The sequence below is a fragment of the Candoia aspera genome, chromosome 3, assembly GCF_035149785.1.
Source record: "Candoia aspera isolate rCanAsp1 chromosome 3, rCanAsp1.hap2, whole genome shotgun sequence".
Classification (NCBI taxonomy): Eukaryota; Metazoa; Chordata; class Lepidosauria; order Squamata; family Boidae; genus Candoia; species Candoia aspera.
In genome coordinates this window covers 39,055,522-39,074,643 of record NC_086155.1, presented here as the reverse complement: position 1 = coordinate 39,074,643, position 19,122 = coordinate 39,055,522, and the positions used below count along the sequence as shown (strand labels likewise).

The 19,122-nt window shown below is 41.2% G+C and overlaps 1 protein-coding gene across 1 annotated transcript in view; it reads left to right on the top strand.

The window, feature by feature from the left end:
* The window catches only part of MOV10 (Mov10 RNA helicase), a 51,289-nt gene extending 33,553 nt beyond the window's left edge, over positions 1-17,736 (top strand). Inside the window, exons 8-22 of the mRNA XM_063297423.1 lie at positions 189-343; positions 1,145-1,321; positions 6,465-6,612; positions 6,830-6,991; positions 7,182-7,285; positions 8,686-8,783; positions 9,546-9,665; positions 10,219-10,321; positions 11,257-11,374; positions 11,470-11,658; positions 12,349-12,414; positions 13,398-13,523; positions 14,652-14,740; positions 15,971-16,086; positions 17,175-17,736. Of these exons, the coding sequence (XP_063153493.1) occupies positions 189-343; positions 1,145-1,321; positions 6,465-6,612; positions 6,830-6,991; positions 7,182-7,285; positions 8,686-8,783; positions 9,546-9,665; positions 10,219-10,321; positions 11,257-11,374; positions 11,470-11,658; positions 12,349-12,414; positions 13,398-13,523; positions 14,652-14,740; positions 15,971-16,086; positions 17,175-17,239 (1,836 nt within the window). The 3' untranslated portion in view covers positions 17,240-17,736. The remainder of the gene's footprint in view (positions 1-188; positions 344-1,144; positions 1,322-6,464; positions 6,613-6,829; positions 6,992-7,181; positions 7,286-8,685; positions 8,784-9,545; positions 9,666-10,218; positions 10,322-11,256; positions 11,375-11,469; positions 11,659-12,348; positions 12,415-13,397; positions 13,524-14,651; positions 14,741-15,970; positions 16,087-17,174) is intronic.
* The last annotated feature ends 1,386 nt before the right edge of the window (positions 17,737-19,122 follow it).

Genomic DNA, 19,122 nt, shown 5'->3' with positions numbered 1-19,122 from the left:
GATTCCCCCCCACACACAAATGTCACAATGAATGCAAATAACAATTACATATGGTTTAAATTAATTTGTCCCAGTAGAAGCAATTGTCTGGGTGTAACAAGGCATTCTTTTCCCTATGCAAGAGCTCAGTTGCTCAGAACATGAGAATTAAACAGTTTGTCTCCAATTGGCCTGCTTCTTTGTTCCAGGTGCCTGGTGTGGCAGAGAACCGGCCTTCTGTGTTGAAAGGTGACCATCTCTTTGTGAGCTTGGTTGAAGGGCACGTGAAATACCCAGGTCCCCTCTATAAAGGTTATGTTCATGCGGTGGAGTTGGAGCGAGTCAAGCTGGGGTTTTCTGAAAAGTGAGTACTTCAGCTTCAGCCTAGGGTTAGATCTTTTTTATGAGAACAAGATTGAGATAACTGGCTCCTAATCCAGCATGGCTAGTTATGTAAGGCTTTCATTTTGACTGGAAGGGTAGGAGTAGCATTCAGCAGGCCTAATTTAGGAGATTATGGTATCCGCCCAGAGTCCCCCGATGGGAGGAGATGGGCGGGGACAAATTAGACAGATAGATAAATAAATAAATAAAATCTGCCCTTAAAAAGATTCAGGAATTGACAATTCTAGATTATGGGGATCTTCATTGCCTTAAACATATTGCCTGCTGTACAGTTCAGTTGCTCAACAATTTAATATTACCGATAGTCAAGAAGTGTATGGTAAAGTTCAGCTTTCTTCAACTTGGTGTTCTCTAAATATGTTGAAACTCCAATCCCCAGAATTCCCAGCCAGTGACTTTCTGTTAGCAAATTGGAGGAAGGCTATTACAAGGGAATACCAAATCTTGTATACTTCTGTATGCAATAGACAGATCAGCAGTTTGAGAAGCACAGCTGGTGAAGCAAATTAATTTAGGTCAAGGTTATTCTAAAAGATGGGTGAGGCCAAGAGAAAAGGAGCAAATATGTTTATGTGGAAGTAAACCATGGGGCTCCTATTTTGGGAAAGATGGCCATGAGTTTGGAATAGGCAGACTAGGAAAAAAATAAACAAGTTGGGACTAGAAATGGTGCAGATTGAGTGTCACATGCATGTGTAGTCTTGGGATAGCAATCCCAGTGTTTTCTTCAACATCCATCAGCCTCCTTTTCTTTTCCTAGACTACGAGATAAGTTTGTTGATAACATGAAGTTTGATGTGACATTTACCTTCAGTCGTCTGCCGTTACGCATTCAGCATCGGGCTGCTATTCTTGCCCAGGAGAGTCAACTGTCCCATCTGCTCTTCCCATCCTTCTCTCATGAGAAATCCCTCCTGTCTGCCCATCACAAACTCTGGTGAGTAGGGACAAGAGAGGCAGGGAGAAGATGCCAATGGGTAAGGAGAACACAAGAAGAATGTTGCTGAATGAACTGGCCAAATAGTCCAGCTTTCTCTTGCCACAGTGGCTAGCCAGATTTCTGTGGGAAGCTGAGAAGGAACTTCTACTTATGTTCCACAGCAAATGGTTCAACAATTACAAATACCTGTTACACCACTGATCACCTCTTCGGTAGCCTTGTTGAATGAAGTAATATGCAGAAATACTTACTTTTATCCATTCTGAATGTCAGCTTCATTGGATAGCTCTGGATTCTAATATTTTGAATGAGAGAGAATTTGTTTTTCCTACATAATGCATAATTTTATGAGCTTATGTATCATTCTTCCCTCCTGCCCCCAGTAACTTCTACTATCTTTTTCCTTTTATATAAAATTTTACTAAGTTTCAAGACAAAGATAAAAGCTACAAAAAAACAAAAAAACTACAAAAAAGAAAAAGAAACTAAAAAGGTATAAAAACACAAGAGATTTTTTTTTTTGAAGATTACAAAAAAATGGGGCTTCCAACTTTTAACAGCAAGGATATACAAAAATGTCTATAATCATATAGACCTCCTAAACAACTTCCCCCACCTAAAAGATAACACATATTTAATTATTCCCTTCCTACTAGTAGTCTATACATTTCTGTCTACTATAATTAAAATCAAATTGAAAAGCACATAAATTAAGAGTCATTTTGAGATGGGCGGTATGAAAAGATTGATTGATTGATAGATAGATAGATAGATAGATAGATAGATAGTCTGCCATTATACTTAAGAGTTAACATCAGTCAAACCCTTAAAGCAAACCAGATAAACATTCTTTAATCCTTATCCTACTTCAAAATAAACGAGAACATTCACATATCCCCACAATGTGCACAGAGCTTTTCTCTTGAAAAAATCAAATAGCCCAATTTCCCGCCCCTCTCCAAATTCCAGCTTCTCCTCAAAAAACCTCCCATACATAATGACTCCTTCTTTTTCATGGCATTCCACCAGGAAGTCCATTTCACTTATTGCTTGCAGATCCCTCTCTCCCTTAAATTTCTGCAACTCCACTATCCAATCTTCATCCAGCATCTCATTAGAAATCCCAATCTCACTCTTAGGAGAAATATTTCTATCACTGTTGAATTCCTCGATTTTATCCACCACATCCCCAACCTGATGGCACATTTTAGATCTCATATTTTCCACAGTGTCCTGAATATCTTGCATAAAAGCTTGGTGGAAGTCAGAAAAAAATCTGTTTAAAATCTTTCATGTCTCACGCAGTAGATTATGACGCCCTCTAGGAACTTAACCAGCAAAAGTCGAAGATACGGAAAAGTTCCGAAATGTATTTACAAAAGCAAAAGTGAGATAAGCAGACACAGTTGTAATCAAAATTATTCAACCCCCATTGCAAATCAGGTTGATTGTCAAAATGTACAGGCTTTCAGCTGTTTGCAATGAACAAAGCAAACAAAAGCAATTGAAATAGCTCAACACAACAAATGCTTCAAGTGGTGTCCCCAAATTCAACTGAAAATGCAACTTTTAATGACTTCTCCAGTCTCAAAAGTATTCAACCCCTTCATGGCAAGCATCTTCAATACTTAGTAGAGCATCCTTTTGCTGTTATGACCTGCTGCAAACGAGATGCATAGCCAGACACCAGCTTCTGGCAGCGTTCCTGAGGAATCTTAGCCCATTCCTCATGAACAATGGCCTCCGGTTCAGTAATAGTCTTGGGTTTGCGTGCTGCAACCACCTTCTTGAAATCCCACCAGAGATTTTCTATGGGGTTCAAGTCAGGTGACTGTGATGGCCACTGTAGAATCTTCCAGGAATTCTTCTGCATCCAAGCCTTAGTGGGATGTGAGGTATGCTTGGGATCATTGTCCTGTTGGAAGGTCCAGTGATGCCCAAGCCTCAGCTTCCTTACAGATGGCATAACGTTTTCTCCTAGGATTTCCTGATACTTCAATGAATCCATCTTACCGTCCACACGCTGCAGGTTTCCAGTGCCAGAGGATGCAAAGCAGCCCCAGAGCATCACCGAGCCACTGTCATGCTTAACTGTAGGCAGAGTGTTCTTTTCAGCATATGCTTCATTCTTCTTCCTCCAGACATACTGCTGATCCATCAGGCTGAAAAGTTCCAGTTTCGTTTCATCGCTCCACAGAACAGATTCCCAAAACTTGTGTGGCTTATTTATATGATTTTGAGCATATTGGAGCCTACTTTTCTTGTGCTTTTGGGTCAGTAGTGGTGTATGTCTTGGAGTTCTAGCATGGAAACCTTCTGTGTTTAGTACGCGCCTTACTGTGCTCACTGAAACCTCAGTGCCTGTTGCCACCAAGTCTTGCTGCAGGTCTTTTGCAGTCACTTGAGGGTTTCTCTCCACCTGCCTTCTCAGAAATCTGGTTGCAGACATTGACAGCTTCCTTTTTCCGCCCTGTCCAGGTAGTGTAACCACTGTTCCTTTAACTTTGAACTTGTGAACTATGCTTCCAACGGCGTCTCTAGGAACATTCAGTGCCTTCGCTATCTTTTTGTATCCTGTTCCTTGTTTGTGAAGGGCGATGATCTCTTCTCTTACCTTTTTGGACCATTCTTTTGACTTAGCCATACTGTACTTCTAACATGCAGCCAGACGTGACACTCAACAAACCCCTAGCCAGTTCGGGTATTTCATGTGTTCCTGCTCAAGCACACCTGGTGCAACTAATGAAGCCCTTGATTAGTTGCATCAGGTGTGCTTGAGACAACACCTGTTTTGCATACTGTATGTACGCTGTTGTGACAGATTTTGTTCAGCGGGTTGAATAATTTTGAGACTGGAGAAGTCATAAGTTGCGTTTTCAGTTGAATTTGAGGACACCACTTGAAACATTGGTTGTGTTGAGCTATTTCAATTGCTTTTGTTTCATTTGTTCATTGTAAACAGCTGAAAGTCTGTACATTTTGCTGATTTGCAATGGGGTTGAATAATTTTAATTACAATTGTAGTTCCTAAGGGAAAGTAGAAACAGAAAGCTGAAGGGTCAAATAATCCGATTCAATGTGTAGGAAAATGCTAATATCTTCGAATTAAATACAAAAATAATAGCAGGAAGACAACTGTAACTCTCAATTCTCTTTAATATTTGGAAGGAAAAGTCCAAAGCTTAAAGAATTTTTAAAAAGTAATTCCAAAAATAACAATAAACACAAAGAAAGCCAGCTTCCCAGCTAAAGCTCTTACTGGTCGAACGTGAAACACTGTTTGCAATTTTCTGGCTACAAGCGGTTGTCCGGAGGACAAATGGGATGATTCTAGGTGTTCTCCTTTATCCAGAAAACATTTCTGGGCTTCAGGAAAACCTGCCTGAGCCCCCAAAAAGTTGCTGTGTTGTCAGCTCCTCCCGCTTAGCCTGCGGGCACAGCTGTTCAGTCCGCCATTCCCCACCGGAAGCCAATAATTCTACTGTCTTTTTCTGAATTAAAAATCACAGAGGTTTTAGGGAAATTGTGCCATCTAGTCTAGCAAGGCCAGGACAAGGGATAGGTGTCTTTTTCTGCTCCAACATTTTTTGAAGTGTGGTGACTAGGCTACTATATTGTACATAGTGTTCCAGCTATAGTTGCAGCATAGATTTCTGCATTGTGATGTTGATTGTTCTCTATTTGTTTCTTCTTCAATATGGAATCTACCTTTTACAGAGTAGTCGCATATTGGTCAGTATTTCCCGTGAGCTGCCCTTATAACCTAGATCCTCTTCATCACTTACTACTAGCTCAGATCTCATCAGCATTTATGTAAAGGCAGGATTTTTTGTCCCGTTGTGCACCACTTCATATGTGATAAGTGAAACCTCATTCACCCATTGGAAAGATCCTTAGGGACCTAAGATACTCTGTCATAACTAAAAAGTTGCTGCTGACTTGCATACAAATACAGGTAGTCCTCGCTTCACAACCATTCATTCAGTGACCATTCAAAGTTACAATGGCGCTGAATGAATGGTGCTTACGCTTGGTCCTCGAAGTTATGGCCATTGCAGCGCCCCTGTGGTCACATGATCAAATTTGGGCACTTGGCAGCCTGCCCGCATTTATGGACTACAGGGGCGCTTAAACTCCCCCATTTTTAAATTTATTTTCTATCCCACCTTTATTATTTTTATAAATAACTCAAGGTGGTGAACATACCAAATACTCCTTCCTCCTCCTGTTTTCCCCACAACAACCCTGTGAGGTGAGTTGGGCTGAGAGTGACTGGCCCAAGGTCACCCAGCCGGCTTTCAGGCCTAAGGTGGGACTAGAACTCTCTGTCTCCTGGTTTCCAGCCCATTGCCTTAACCACTAGACCAAACTGGCTCTCCTCTGTCCTCCATCTGCCTATCTTACCCCCATCTCTGCCCTTTTGGCTGCCCTGCACTCCACTGCCCCTCCCGCCCACAGCTGACTTTTGCCATCTTCCTCCTGCTGCTGACAAGGTGCTCCTGGCCCTTCGTGAAGCAGCTGCTAGCCATGCAAGGCCTTCTTCCTAAGGCCATGCCCAGCCTTCTCAGAGTCACACGAGGCCTTCTGAAGCCATGTGAGAAAGCTGGGCATGACCTCAGGAAGAAGGCCTCGTGTGGCCAGCAGCTGCCTTATGAAGGGGTGGGCCAGACATGTCTTGTCAGCAGCGGGAAGAAGAAGATGGTGAAGGTCAACTGGGGTGGTGGAGCACAGGGTGGCTTGTGTACCCTCCTGCCCCTGGTAGCAGCCACCCCTGGCTCAGCTGGCTCGCACAGCACAACAGCAGCCACTTACTCGCCCGCTGGCCTGCTTGCAAGCCACCTGGGACTCAACTTCCTGCCGGTTTTCCCATTGACTTTGCTTGTTGGAAGCCAGCAGTAAATCGCGAGGAGGTCCTTGCTTAATGACCCACAATTCTCACTTAACGATGGCAGCAGGAATGCCATCGCTAAGTGATGCGGTCATGTGACTTCGCACGTTGCATTGCTTAGTGATGAAATTCCGGTCCCAATTACTGTAGTTAACAGAGGACTATCTGTTAATAGGATGAATCTGGAGTAGTTTTGCTTTTTGGCCTGGGCTTTGTTACATCTTCTTTCTTTTCTCTATCTCTACCCTCCAGCCCATATGATTCCTGCCTGGAGAAGAATGAGGAGCAGATGAAAGCTATCTATCAGGTGGTGGCAGGGATTTCCAGACCAGCCCCATATCTTATATTTGGGCCTCCAGGTACTGGCAAGACAGTCACTGTAGTGGAAGCCATCAAACAGGTGAATGCACTGTTGTCACAAATCTAGTTATAATAATGGCAGTGTGCAGTGGATTGGGGAGGAGCAAAGAAGTCTTGGTTGAATACATTCCTAAACCAGGAATCTTGTGGAGACCCAGTTGTGTTTTGCATGATCCCTAGGTAGCTTCCTGCAAGACTTGAAATGTGGTTTTCTTGGTCAATTAAAAAGCTGCTATTTGTGCTCTTGTCCTACTCAGGTGCTGAAGTGCATTAAGGGTGCCCATGTGCTTGCTTGTGCTCCTTCCAACAGTGCCTCAGACCTTCTCTGCCAGCGCCTCATGACACATTTGGATAAAAGGAGCATCTACAGGATGAATGCGAGCAGCAGGGATTACCGTACAGTCCCTGAGGAGATTAAGGTGTATTTTAGTTCTCTCTGCCAGCTAAGCATTCTGTTCTGGCTAAGATCTTTATTCAGATCTGTCAGGGTAATAACTGGTAACATTCTCTTATGTCTACCATCTAAAATTGGGTTGGGTTGGGTTGAGAAAATTGTAAGGAATAGATCTCCAGTCTTGGGTGGTTTATAATGCCTGCTTTTGTTTCTAGCCTGTCTGTAACTGGGATGAGGCACAGAATTGCCCTATATTTCCAAGCAAGGAGAAACTGCAAAGGTACCAGGTCATCATCACCACCCTGACGACAGCTGGAAGGTAGACCATATACAAAAATAACCACTAAGGATGGGTGGGAAATTGATTATGAAATTATTACGGAGGGGCATAGTGATTTGGGAGAAGTTAGTCATTTATATAAATATTCAAGTTGGAATCCTTTTCCCTGTGTCATTAGAAAATGAAATTTGAATTTTTAAAAATTGTATTCACTTCTGGGGTGTGAAAAGTATATTGTAATTAGCTAAGATGGGAGAGAATTAGCTTTTTAGTAAGCCACCTATTCTCAACATACTTTTTTAAAGCAATGATCCATTGATCTCTGAAATGTACATAAGAATTAAATGGTTAACAAGGGTTAATATTCTTCAGAAGTTGTACAAATCCCATTATTCTCAACAAGTATGCTAGGAATTATAATTCACCAACATCTGGAGAAAGTATATTTTTAAGGCACTATTTCATATAGTTAAAAATATATGTATTTGCTGAAATACAAAAAATGGACAGATTTGTGAGATTTTCTTGGTTGCTATGTGACAGGAAACAGATCCAAAGGCAGACAGTTAAAAGTTCTTTGTCTGTTAGTACCCCCACCTTCAGGAAAGTACATGAGCTGAGATAATGGATCTGTGCTTGGTTTGTTTTCTGGAATGTTGTTAGGCAAAAAATAGAACACTAGCCATTCTTCTGTGGTATAAATAATTTCCTAATGTGTTCCAGGGATGTAACAGGCTGAATTCAGATTCCTGCTTACCTGTACTACAAGAGGTTGAGATCTTGGATAGTAATGGTTAAGATGCTAAGATAGTAATAAGATAATAATGGGAGAGATACAAGTTCAAGTTCATTTACATCAGCGGAATCTCACTGAGGGTGACTTTGGATCCTATCATTCTCTCTTAGCTTAATGTCCTCTAGAGCAGTGTTTCTCAACCTCAGCAACTTCAAGATGCGTAGACTTCAGTTCCCAGAATTCCCCACTCGGTATGCTTAAAGTTGCTGAGGTTGAGAAACACTGCTCGGGAGGGGTTTTTTTGTGGAGGAAAATATTGGAGGAGGAAATGTGGAAGCCGCCTGGAAGAGATGCAGTGTATATAAATTTAATAAAATAAATAATATTAGACTAGCCTTCTCCAGTGTGGTTCCTGCAAAATAAACAAGAATCCCAGTTCTCTGAATTCTTGGCCAGCGTGACAGCTGGGAGGTGGGAAGGAAATGAAATACTTCCCTGAATTTTCTAGGTAGAGGATGCCAAAATTAGATGAATAGTTGGAGAGATTCTATTTATTTTATTTTCATGCAGAAAGTTCTCATATCACTTAGGGGGAAAGGCCATTTTCACACATGGATGAAGGCACCTAGGGTAATGGTGCTCTTCCTGGGAAGTTGAATATTTCTGCACATGCTCAGATATTTTGTGTATCTCTTCTAATTAGATTGGTTGCAGCTGATTTCCCTCAGGGACATTTTTCTCATGTCTTTATTGATGAGAGTGGCCATGCTGTGGAACCAGAGTGCCTGATTGCCATTTCAGGTGAGGAATGGCTTTTCTGTAGCTTTTGCATCTCTTTCTATTCTTCAGAGAACTAACATGTTGATTTTCAGTGGAACAGAATGGAAATGTTTGGTTCACCCATCAGGCAGTGAGATAGTTGCCATGTATCTTTGCTTTGGTTCTTGTCAACTAACTCAGACTTTCCCAATCTGGCATTTTCCAGAGGTTTGGGAGTGCAGTTCCAGAATTTCCAGTAGTCTCAGTGTTTCAGGAAGACAGAGGCCTGGGGAAGGCAGTGGAAGCCCATTTCTAGATATCTTAATGTTCTGCCCTTGAAGATACAGAACATTTTGAATTGCAGTTGTGTGTGTATAAAAAGCTTTCCAGAAGCATCCAGCATGTTTTGTTAGCATCTTCTGGACAGATGTAGAGCTTATCTGTTCTAGGTTTAATACTTACTAGCTGTGGTGTGTAAATGGGCATGGTCTTTGTGTTGCTTACCATGTTGAACAAACCACAAATGGAAACTGGGGGTTCTTACTGTAATATATTTCTGCTGTAAGTTGAAAGGCTATTTGTTTGCTTAGTTATTTTTTATTTCATCATTCTAACTTCTTATAAGCTCTAATTATTTATTAGTTTTCTTTTTTTTAATTTTGATCTCTTTTATGCCATGTACAGTACATGTTTTAATACAAGTGGTTTTTATATTAAAGTAAGCAACCTAGTAAACTTTGGGGGAAAATGAGAAGAAAGGGCTAACAAAGCAAACAGCTTGGGCCCTTTCCTTCTCTCTTTTAGGTATTCTTGCCATGATGGACCCAGAGACAAATGTCAGTGGAGGTCAGCTGGTTTTGGCAGGGGATCCTCAGCAGCTGGGACCAATTTTGAGGTCTCCTCTGGCTGTTAAGTATGGTTTGGGTAAGTAAAAGGAAGTCATGTTCTTCTATAGTAGCAATTTATATGGTGGAAAACAGCTACTTAAATGTGAAGAAAAGAAGTAAAGAAAGTAAAGCCATTAAACTCTCACATGGGCATTGTATAACCATAGTGCTGGTGATGTTTGTTCCAAAGGAAAGCTCTGTGCGGAATCTTCTGTCTTCCATGAACCCCATTTCAGTTTGTCTTTAGACTTAATTCATGATGTCTCTGGTGTGGTTGTTGTGTTGCAAAGGACATGAGCAGTGTGGTGAATTGAAGAAATTCTACCTATGTAGTTTAAGATTGTTTCAAATATTCCCTCAAAATGTTCCAAGAATGTGGTAAGTTATTTGGGTGGTTACTTTGGCTGAAATAATATCAGTATGCTGTATTGCTCTGAGTGGCAGTCATCTTGTTGTTTCTGTTCTTAGTAGCAACCAGCCTTTGGGATTTTTCCCTGGACTGGATTGTTGTACTGCTCTAAGAAAGGGAAGATGAGGAGGACAAATAGCTCCAATTTTACAATGCCTGTGAGGCATCTTTCCTTTTGTAGAGCTTTCTTTGCTGGAGCGGCTGATGCGGGACAACTCATTGTACCAAAAGAGGAATGGGACCTACAACCCAAAATTTGTCACTATGCTGCTGCGCAATTACAGGTACGCTTCATGCTCTAACTTGAAATTGCAACAGGTAGAGCACAAAAGGTCTAGTATGTCTGATGGTCTCTACCTGTTAAAATCAAAACTAGGTTTTGCTTTGCTGCAAATCTCTCAGTGACATTGGTTGAATAAGTGGGATTTCTATGTTGTATCTTTCCCAGTGATATTTTAAAATAATAATTGTGCCCCATGGTCTGAGGGAGATTTCTTTTTAAAGGAAAAACTGCATGTAAAGAGAGGGTTGTCCAAATGATACACTGAAGAACTGCTAACTGTTAAGTACAATATTCTTGCTGTTAAAAAAAAATCATCAGGTAACAGTGTAGGTGCCTCGGTGACCAAAATCGTGTAGCTTTTATAAAACTCTCTGTTCACCCAAAAACACAGAGCTTGGTTTCCCCTGCATGCTTAACTTAGTTTCTGAATTATTTGGATTCAATTCACATACTACATTAAATCATAAACTAATCAGACTGAGTTCAGCTACAACAAACTAACCAAGATTAGCATGTTGTGTAAATGGAACAGGTACAACTTCAGTTGACCCATTTAAATGTGTTGTCTGAACCCAGATAGGGAGAAATATAAGTGCCTTGGAATGAATGCAGCTTTTTAGCACATAATCTCAGAACATTGTATTACATATGGAAAGCCACTGTGCATTTCACGTACAAAGTTCTATCCTATACTTTTCTTATTCTCCGCAAATATGCTTATGAGGAAGGCCCTACTTTTCCAGTTTTGTAGATGGGGATTATCTCTGATAGACTTGACTTGACCATTCTATCTAGAAAGCCTAGAGCAAGAACTGGCAACTAGGGCCTTCAGGTTCTAAGCTGTGGTAGAGGATAAAGGAAAGAGGGTCTTAGCCATCCTCTCTTTTAAGCTATTCATGTTTGTTTAGGTGCTAAAAGTTCAGTCTTCAATCCCAGGTCTCATGCTGCCATCCTCGAATTCCCCAATGAAAAATTCTATGATAAAAAGCTCCAGGTGTGTGCTGACAGCTTAATTACTGATTCCTACTGCGATTGGGAAGAATTGGTTGCTAAGGTGAGGAGCTGCAGGCATTGAACAGGACCACATCTGCATAATCACCTACGTGCATTGTGAAGAAGAACTGGCGGTTTCTCCTACTTTTCTTGCAGGGATTTCCCATCATCTTCCATGAGGTCTGTGGGGAAGACCAGCGGGAAGAGAAGAGCCCTTCGTTTTTTAATACTGCTGAGATTAGCGTGCTGATCTATTATCTCAAGAAACTTCTGGAAAAGGGCAAGAGAGGACATCCCAAAATTGCTCCCAAAGACATTGGTGTCATCTCCCCATACAGGAAGCAGGTGAGACCTTTCTCTAGTTCCAACTGTTTAAACTAGACTCTTTTCTTTCAGCAGCTGTAGACCCAGAGTTTCTTCACATGGTCAGAAGTCCTTTGTCTATGTGACCAGAAATTTCCTCAGCTGCTTTCATGCCCATGATTTTGAGGAGGATGTAATCTGTAACATAGATGAATTACAGCCTACCAACCTTGGCATCAGAAATGCATCACACATCTGTCAGTTATTTCAAACATGGGATTTGTTTTGACAATTTGCAACACATAAACTTGGGTATCCTACATTATACCTTATGTTCTCCATATGTATGCTTTGAATAGCATATACTACGGTGCCATATAACAGCATGCATTAGGTATTTTTGTAGCAGATACTAAAACATACTATAGTCCTAAAGGAGTTATACTTCAGTATTGCAGGAAAAATGCTTAGATGTTTATGGACTGGAAGTTAAAAGATAATTGTTTTGTACTGGTTCCTTCACTCCCAGCATTTAACACTGAAAAAGAAAGCATTGCCTGGACATGTACATACTTCATTTGAGATAAAGGAAAAAAGGCAAGTTTTGCACATCTGCATTGTCCATAAACTCTCCTTAAAGAAAAAGTCGGCATTGCAAAGATTTCATCCGTCTTCTGAGAACCAATAATCAGACTAAGGATCCACGAAACACTGATTTCTCTCTCTTCTTAGGTAGAGAAGATAAGACAGGCCATAAATTTGAAATTAAAGTCCATGATGAATATCAAGGAGCTAAAGGTGAGATCTGGGCCAAGGGAGCCTTGACTGTGATCATTTCATGTAATTATTCACTCTTATGTCCTACAGCTACATCTGGCATGACCTGTTAGGACTTAAAATGCTGCAATAACAATGCATGCACAGAATGAGCTGGATTCTTTCTCTTTTGGAAAAAAAAGATCCTTCAGTTACCAGGAACTACTGCAGCACTCTGATGAGAGCAGCCTATTTCCCTCTTCCATCTAATGTAGGCTTTCCTAAACCTTTTGTCATCACACCTCCCTTTAGTGTAATCTTAAACACCTCCCCTAAAAGTCCAAACACCAAAATGAACACAAATGAGCAATAAAAACAGTACAATGAAACTTAGGGAAAGGTGGATTTATTGTAACAATGTATTAAAACATTCTTCACACCTCCCCAAGGGAGGTACAGGCAGTCCTCCCTTAACTATGATAATTGAGACTGGGAACTCCGTTGCTAAGTGACACAGTTGTAAAGCATGATGTCACATGACTGCACTGACTTATAAAGGCACTTGAGACAGACCCAGTTGCTGTCATTAAGTGAATTCCATGTGCTTGCAGCGTCCCCTGGTCATGTGATCGTCATTTGTGACCTCCTGCTGGCTTCTTCGTTAACATTGCTTGTTAACGGTCAAGGTCAAGGTTGCAAATGGTGACCACATGACTGCAGGATGCTGCGACCATCGTAAAAAGCAAGCCGGTTGTTGAGTGCCCAAATTGCAATCACGTGACCATGGGGAAGCTGTGACAGCCAGAACTTCAAGGACCCATCGTAAGCCCCCCCTGTTCAGTGCCATCGTAACTTCTAACAGTCGCTGAATGAGAGGTTGTTCAGCAAGGACCACCTGTACACCTCACAGTTTGGGAAACCCTGATCTAATGAAAGAAAAAAGCTCCCTGCTAGCCCATTTACCACTCTGGAGTTCAGTAATTTCTGTATCTTAGCTGCTATTCTTTTATGTCTCTGCGCCACAGGTGGGCTCTGTAGAGGAATTCCAGGGCCAGGAGCGGCGTGTGGTGCTCATTTCAACGGTACGCAGCAACAGCAATTACTTTGGAATAGATGAAGAGTTCAACCTTGGTTTCCTCAATAATCCCAAGGTACTGACCAAAAATGACCTTGTATAATCTTTAGCACATCTGGGGCTGATTCTCTTTTTTATGGGACCAAAACAGTCCAGGTACTAGAGAAGCTGTAACAAAATGTAATTTATTTGTTTGTGTTTTGTGCGAACCCAGCCTTGTCTAGTAAACTTGTTTACAGTTTAACGTGTGACCAAGCCATTTGTGGTTTAAGAAACCTTGGATAAATAAACCATAGGTTAGTGTATAGCATGTACATTTCGTCCATCTCCATGTCATTTTTCAATAGCCCCAGTTTGGCCTGGAAGTACAGGAGGAATTGCAGGAAAGGATTAACAACATTCTCTTCTCTGGGTTGATACCCCAAAGCCAGTTACATAAGCCCTAGTAAGACTGTAGTAAGCGTAGCTCTTTTAGAGCATGACTCTGTATACTCTATGCAGGAGTTTCACCAGTTGACATATTTTACAACTTTCTTTAAACAGATTTATTGTACAAGCAAAGTTTGATTTATCTTATCAAAGCATTTTAAAATGAAGACTAATATAGCCTGAAGCCTGCATTACATTGCATAGTAGGAGTTTCCTGACTCTTCTATACCACCAGGTGGAGATCCTTAGTTCAGTTCTAGTCTTCCTTCTCTCTGCCTTCTATACCATATAGTGAGGGTTTTTTAAAAAATTTATTTATTTTGGTGCCTTTGAATCTGTCTTGACTCATGGCAACTACATGGATAGGTCTCTGCAGTTTTCTTGGCAACATTTTTAGAAGTGGTTTGCCATTGCATTCTTCCCAGGTCTGGGAGAGTGCAATTGGCCCAAAGTCACCCAGCTGGCTTTGTGCCGAAGGCAGGACTAGAACTTTGGTTTCCCCATTGTTAGTCCAGCTCCAGACCAAAGGTATGCAAAATTCACCAATTTGGGAATGGAATCCCTATTTGAAGTGCTTTTGTAACAGATAAAGGCTGGTCCTTAGAAATATCAAGAAAATTCTGTTATGAGATGGGAGTTAAAGAAACTTATCATCTCTAAGTGTCAATTATGAAGTCTGTATCTCATACCTGAAAGTGGGACATGTAGAATTCTTTCCCAGTGAGCTAAGTTGTTAACTTTTTCTCTTTGTGTCACTTCTCCTTTTCATTTTCAGCGCCTGAATGTGTCCATTACAAGAGCTAAGGCACTCTTGATTATTGTAGGAAATCCAGTTACGCTAAGCAAGGATCCATACTGGAATGAGTAAGTGTTGGCCTCCAGTTTCCTTAATCTTCATGTCTTTTCCCATTATCTCTGAACCAGCCGTTGAGAAAGCAGCCAGCAAAATTCTTTTTCCTTCTACAGTGAATCAGAGGCACAGCTGAATAAGCAGTGCTAGAGATTCCTTGAGGTTCCTAGGTAGAGAATTGCTAAGTTACAATGCCAGGTGCTACATGGAAAGTAGAAAGCAATTTTTATCTAGATTTTATACTTTTTATGAACATGAAAAAGCTACATAACCCAGTATTATCTTTACAGTCTTCAGCTTGGTAAGTCTCATAAAGCCTGTATTTAGGGACGTGGTGGCACTGTGGGGTAAACCGCTGAGCTGCTGAGCTTGCCGATCGGAAGGTCGGCGGTTTGAATCCGCGTGACGGGGTGAGCTCCCGTTGCTAGTCCCAGCTCCTGCCAACCTAGCAGTTCGAAAAAAACATGCAAATGTGAGTAGATTAATTGGTATCGCTTCGGTGGGCAGGTAACGGTGTTCCGTGTAGTCATGCCGGCCACATGGCCACGGAGGAAGTGTCTACAGACAAACGCCAGCTCTTCGGCTTTGAAATGGAGATGAGCACCGCCCCCTAGAGTCGGACATGACTGGATTAACGTCAAGGGAAACCTTTACCTTTACCTTGCCATTTGTAATCTCATATACCGGATTTGCCTCACTTCCTTTAAATAGTTCACAGCACTGTGGACAGGTATTCTTTTTAGTATACAGGTAGTCCTCGCTTAACAACCACAACTGGGACAGGAATTTCAGTTGCTAAGCAAAGCAGTCATTAAGCAAATCTGACCTGATTTTAGACCTTTTTTTGAAGTGGCTATTAAGCAAATCACTGTGGGTGTTAAGCAAACCATGTGGTCGTAAGTGAATCACACAGTTCTCCATTGATTTTGCTTGCTAGAAGCTGGCTGGAAAGGTTGAAAATGGCGATCATGTGACCACAGGACGCTGTGATGGTCATAAATGTGAACTGGTTGCCAAGTGCCCAAATTGTGATCATGTGACTGTGGGGACGCTGCAACAGTTGTAAGTGTGAGAACCGGTCATAAGTTTTTTTTTCCTGCACCATCATAAGTCCGAACCATCACTAAACTAATGGTTGTTAAGCAAGGAGCACCTGTAAAGGTATCCTATTTTTATCACTGTCTGAATCCCATTACAATTTCTGATTTGCCTTAATTGCCTTAATACTTCAAATATGTCCCCAGGTTTCTGGCATACTGCAAGTGCCACAAAGCTTGGCGAGGATACCAACACAGTGGAGTTGAGGATGACATGCTCGTACCAGCGTTCTGTTCTCTGAACTTAGATGCTGAGCCAACTGGTAAGGAAGGGGCTGCAGTGATTGAAAGCAAGCTTTAATTGCTAGTCATTCATTGGATATTTGAAAAAAGAGCCAACTTAATTCTTTCATTTTCAGGGCAATGGACTTGGGGATGGGAGTGAGAGTCAATCCTCAAATTAAGGAAAAACGGTGTGGGGGGGATGTTAAGCCTTACAACTTTAAGTTGAGGGAAGCCAAGAACAAATAGGAATTAGGGAACACTCCCCACCCCATGAAATAAACATTTACTTTGATCTGGTGGAAATATTCCTTAAAAATGGATACCTCAGCCTACCTGGGCTGAATATGTTCTAGAATTATATTAACAGTCCTGTTAAATGCAGGGTAAATTGCAACACTTTTAACAATTGACACAAGTCAGTGTTCTAATTCCTGAGTTGCTACTCAACTGTGCAATAATTATAATCAACCCTTTTTGAGATGTCCAGTATACATGAAGCAAGAATCTTTGTGGTATTAATCTCAGTAAGAATGAACTGAATGAAAAATCATACCAACTTTTTTGTTTGCAAAATAGGGTGGGGGCTGGGGACAGATTAGGGATTAGGGCTGGCAATTCCTCCCCTCCTGTGTTGATACAGGGGAGAGAAGATTTTTGTTATCCCTAGAGTCATCTTTGCTTGGAAGGCAGAACACTGGCTGAATAATGATTTTTCAACTTCCTTGTTTGTTGGCTGGTGATAGCATTGATGGCTCATGGGGTTGGCATGATTTGATTAGATTTTGCTGGTTCTCAGCATTCCATGATCAGCAGGAACGAAAAGGATCACATGGCTTACCTCAAATGTTTTAGAGGGATGGGGAATGTAATGTCTTTGTTTAGGGGGTTTTGTTGTTCTTTTATATACATTACATAGACTGAAAACTAATCTTCAGCCAAAATCCACCTCATTTGCAGTCTCTTAACTTTTCTGCATAGCAGCTTTATGCATCTTGAAAAATAAGGGTTAAGCACACCCCTTTAAATGTTCAGGAAGTCTCATTTGTCAGTGCAAGGGCAACAAGTAGAATTCCTTCTTTTTTTCTATCCATCCACTTGCCTCTTCATCTAGTTATCTTCTCTGCAGATAACAGCTTACAAGAGAGTTACCTCCAGCAGCAAGTGGAGCCAGAATGGAGACATGAGCATTGAGACTAGTATTGTCCTAAACATGATCCTGGTGAACTCTGCATTCTTGAACATTTCTGTAGGATTGACAGAGCAGATGACTAGCCAAAATCTGTTTGATCTCCATACCTGCTATTTCTCAGGAAAAATTCACAAAATTCCCTGCTTAGACAACTAATAATGCAATAGAAATTCACTGTGCAGTTACTAATAATGATCTAATTAAGCATATATTCATTTTACTCTTAAGTTCTTGTGTGTGCACATTTGTAATGCTGAGAACAAGTGCATGTGTACGCATGTAGTGTAGAGTTGAGGAATGGTAATTGAAATATGTTTGATATTTCAGAGAATGATTAGATTTCAGTATCAAGATAATGGTAGATTATGAAGAACTTTAGGGAGGGGGTAGGATGTGGGAAAGAGGAGAAACTCGTCAAAACCTTGTTATTTTCAAGTCTATCAGATTTTATCACCTACTGCATTTTTGTACTAAATTTATTAAAGTTTACAAGAATTAACTATATGCATCATATTTCTGTATTAGTTACAACATTTTCTTGCTTTATCCTCTTTTTGCAGGGAATAAAATAGCAGAGGATTGGGTTTTTTTATTCCTTTTTCCTTATATCCTGTTGCAATACTATACTGAAGGAAAAAAGAATGGTGGGGGGAAATCAGAGGAATATTATCTTAAAACATCATATGCAACGTGCCTGATGCTCAGCTCCTTTGAGGCCCCAGCCTGAATCAGTCAGAACCACCACAAGGGGGAAAGAGGGTTTATTTTTCTCCCCTATTATCATAGTGCTGGAATGGAGTTTGTATCTACCTCTGGTTAGCCAAGTTGAATATAGAAGATTCAGAAGAAAACAATAGATTAAATGAGAGTGCTTGCCCATTTTCTGTTTCCTTCCCCAACCTGGCAGTCGCTCTCTGAGTGAGATGGGTGGGGAATAAATTGGCTCCAACAGATCCCAGGAACAACATCAGAGTTCTCTGTCTAGAAGAGTACAGTGCTAGGAACAGCTAAGATATTGTGCAGAACCCTCAAACTCCTAGGCCTCTGGTAGAGGACCCGAGGTTGAGGAAGACACATACCACCCATAGGGGTGAGAAGGGAATTCATACATACATACATACATACATACATACAGTGTGTGTGTGTGTGTGTGTGAGTGTGAGAGAGAGAGAGAGAGAGAGAAAAATCCCCAGTCTCTGGGTGTGGACTTGGGGTGGAAGCCTCTGTACATTGTGAGGAGCTTCCGGGTCTTCACATCAGCAGCCTCCATGTCCTCTTTTGGCCAGCTCACTATGCCGGCAGGGTATCTGATGATTGGCAGGGCATATATGTTGATGGCATGGATCTTGTTCTTCCCATTGATAAGGACCTGCCTTATCCTTTGGTGGTACTTGGATGTTGCTGTCTTCCTTGCCTCCTCATTGTGGTTCCCATGTGACTACCCATCAGTCTTAACTACCTTCCCTCTCTTTACTACCACCCGGCCACACTTCTCTAGTCCGAATGACATCCCAATGTCCTCACTGTAGATCCATGTCAGGTGGATCAATGAGTCAGTGTCTCATTCACTCTTAGCATACAGCTTGATGTCATACATGTACAGGAGGTATGTGTATATGTAGAGGTGTATATATGTGTTCGTGTGTATATATATATATATGTATCTCTTTATACAGAGTGTGTATGTGTATGTATGTATGTATATCAAATGTGTTGAAGCAGAACTCAGATTATCCTCCCCCACTTGGTACTGGGCAATTGAGAAATAATCTTTCTGACCACTTAGATGTTGATGGAGTTCAGTTTTCATTTGAAAAATGTGTTGACTTCTGACCCAGTTTCATTCATTCTTGTGTTACTCAGTGATGGGCCCTTTTTAATCTTG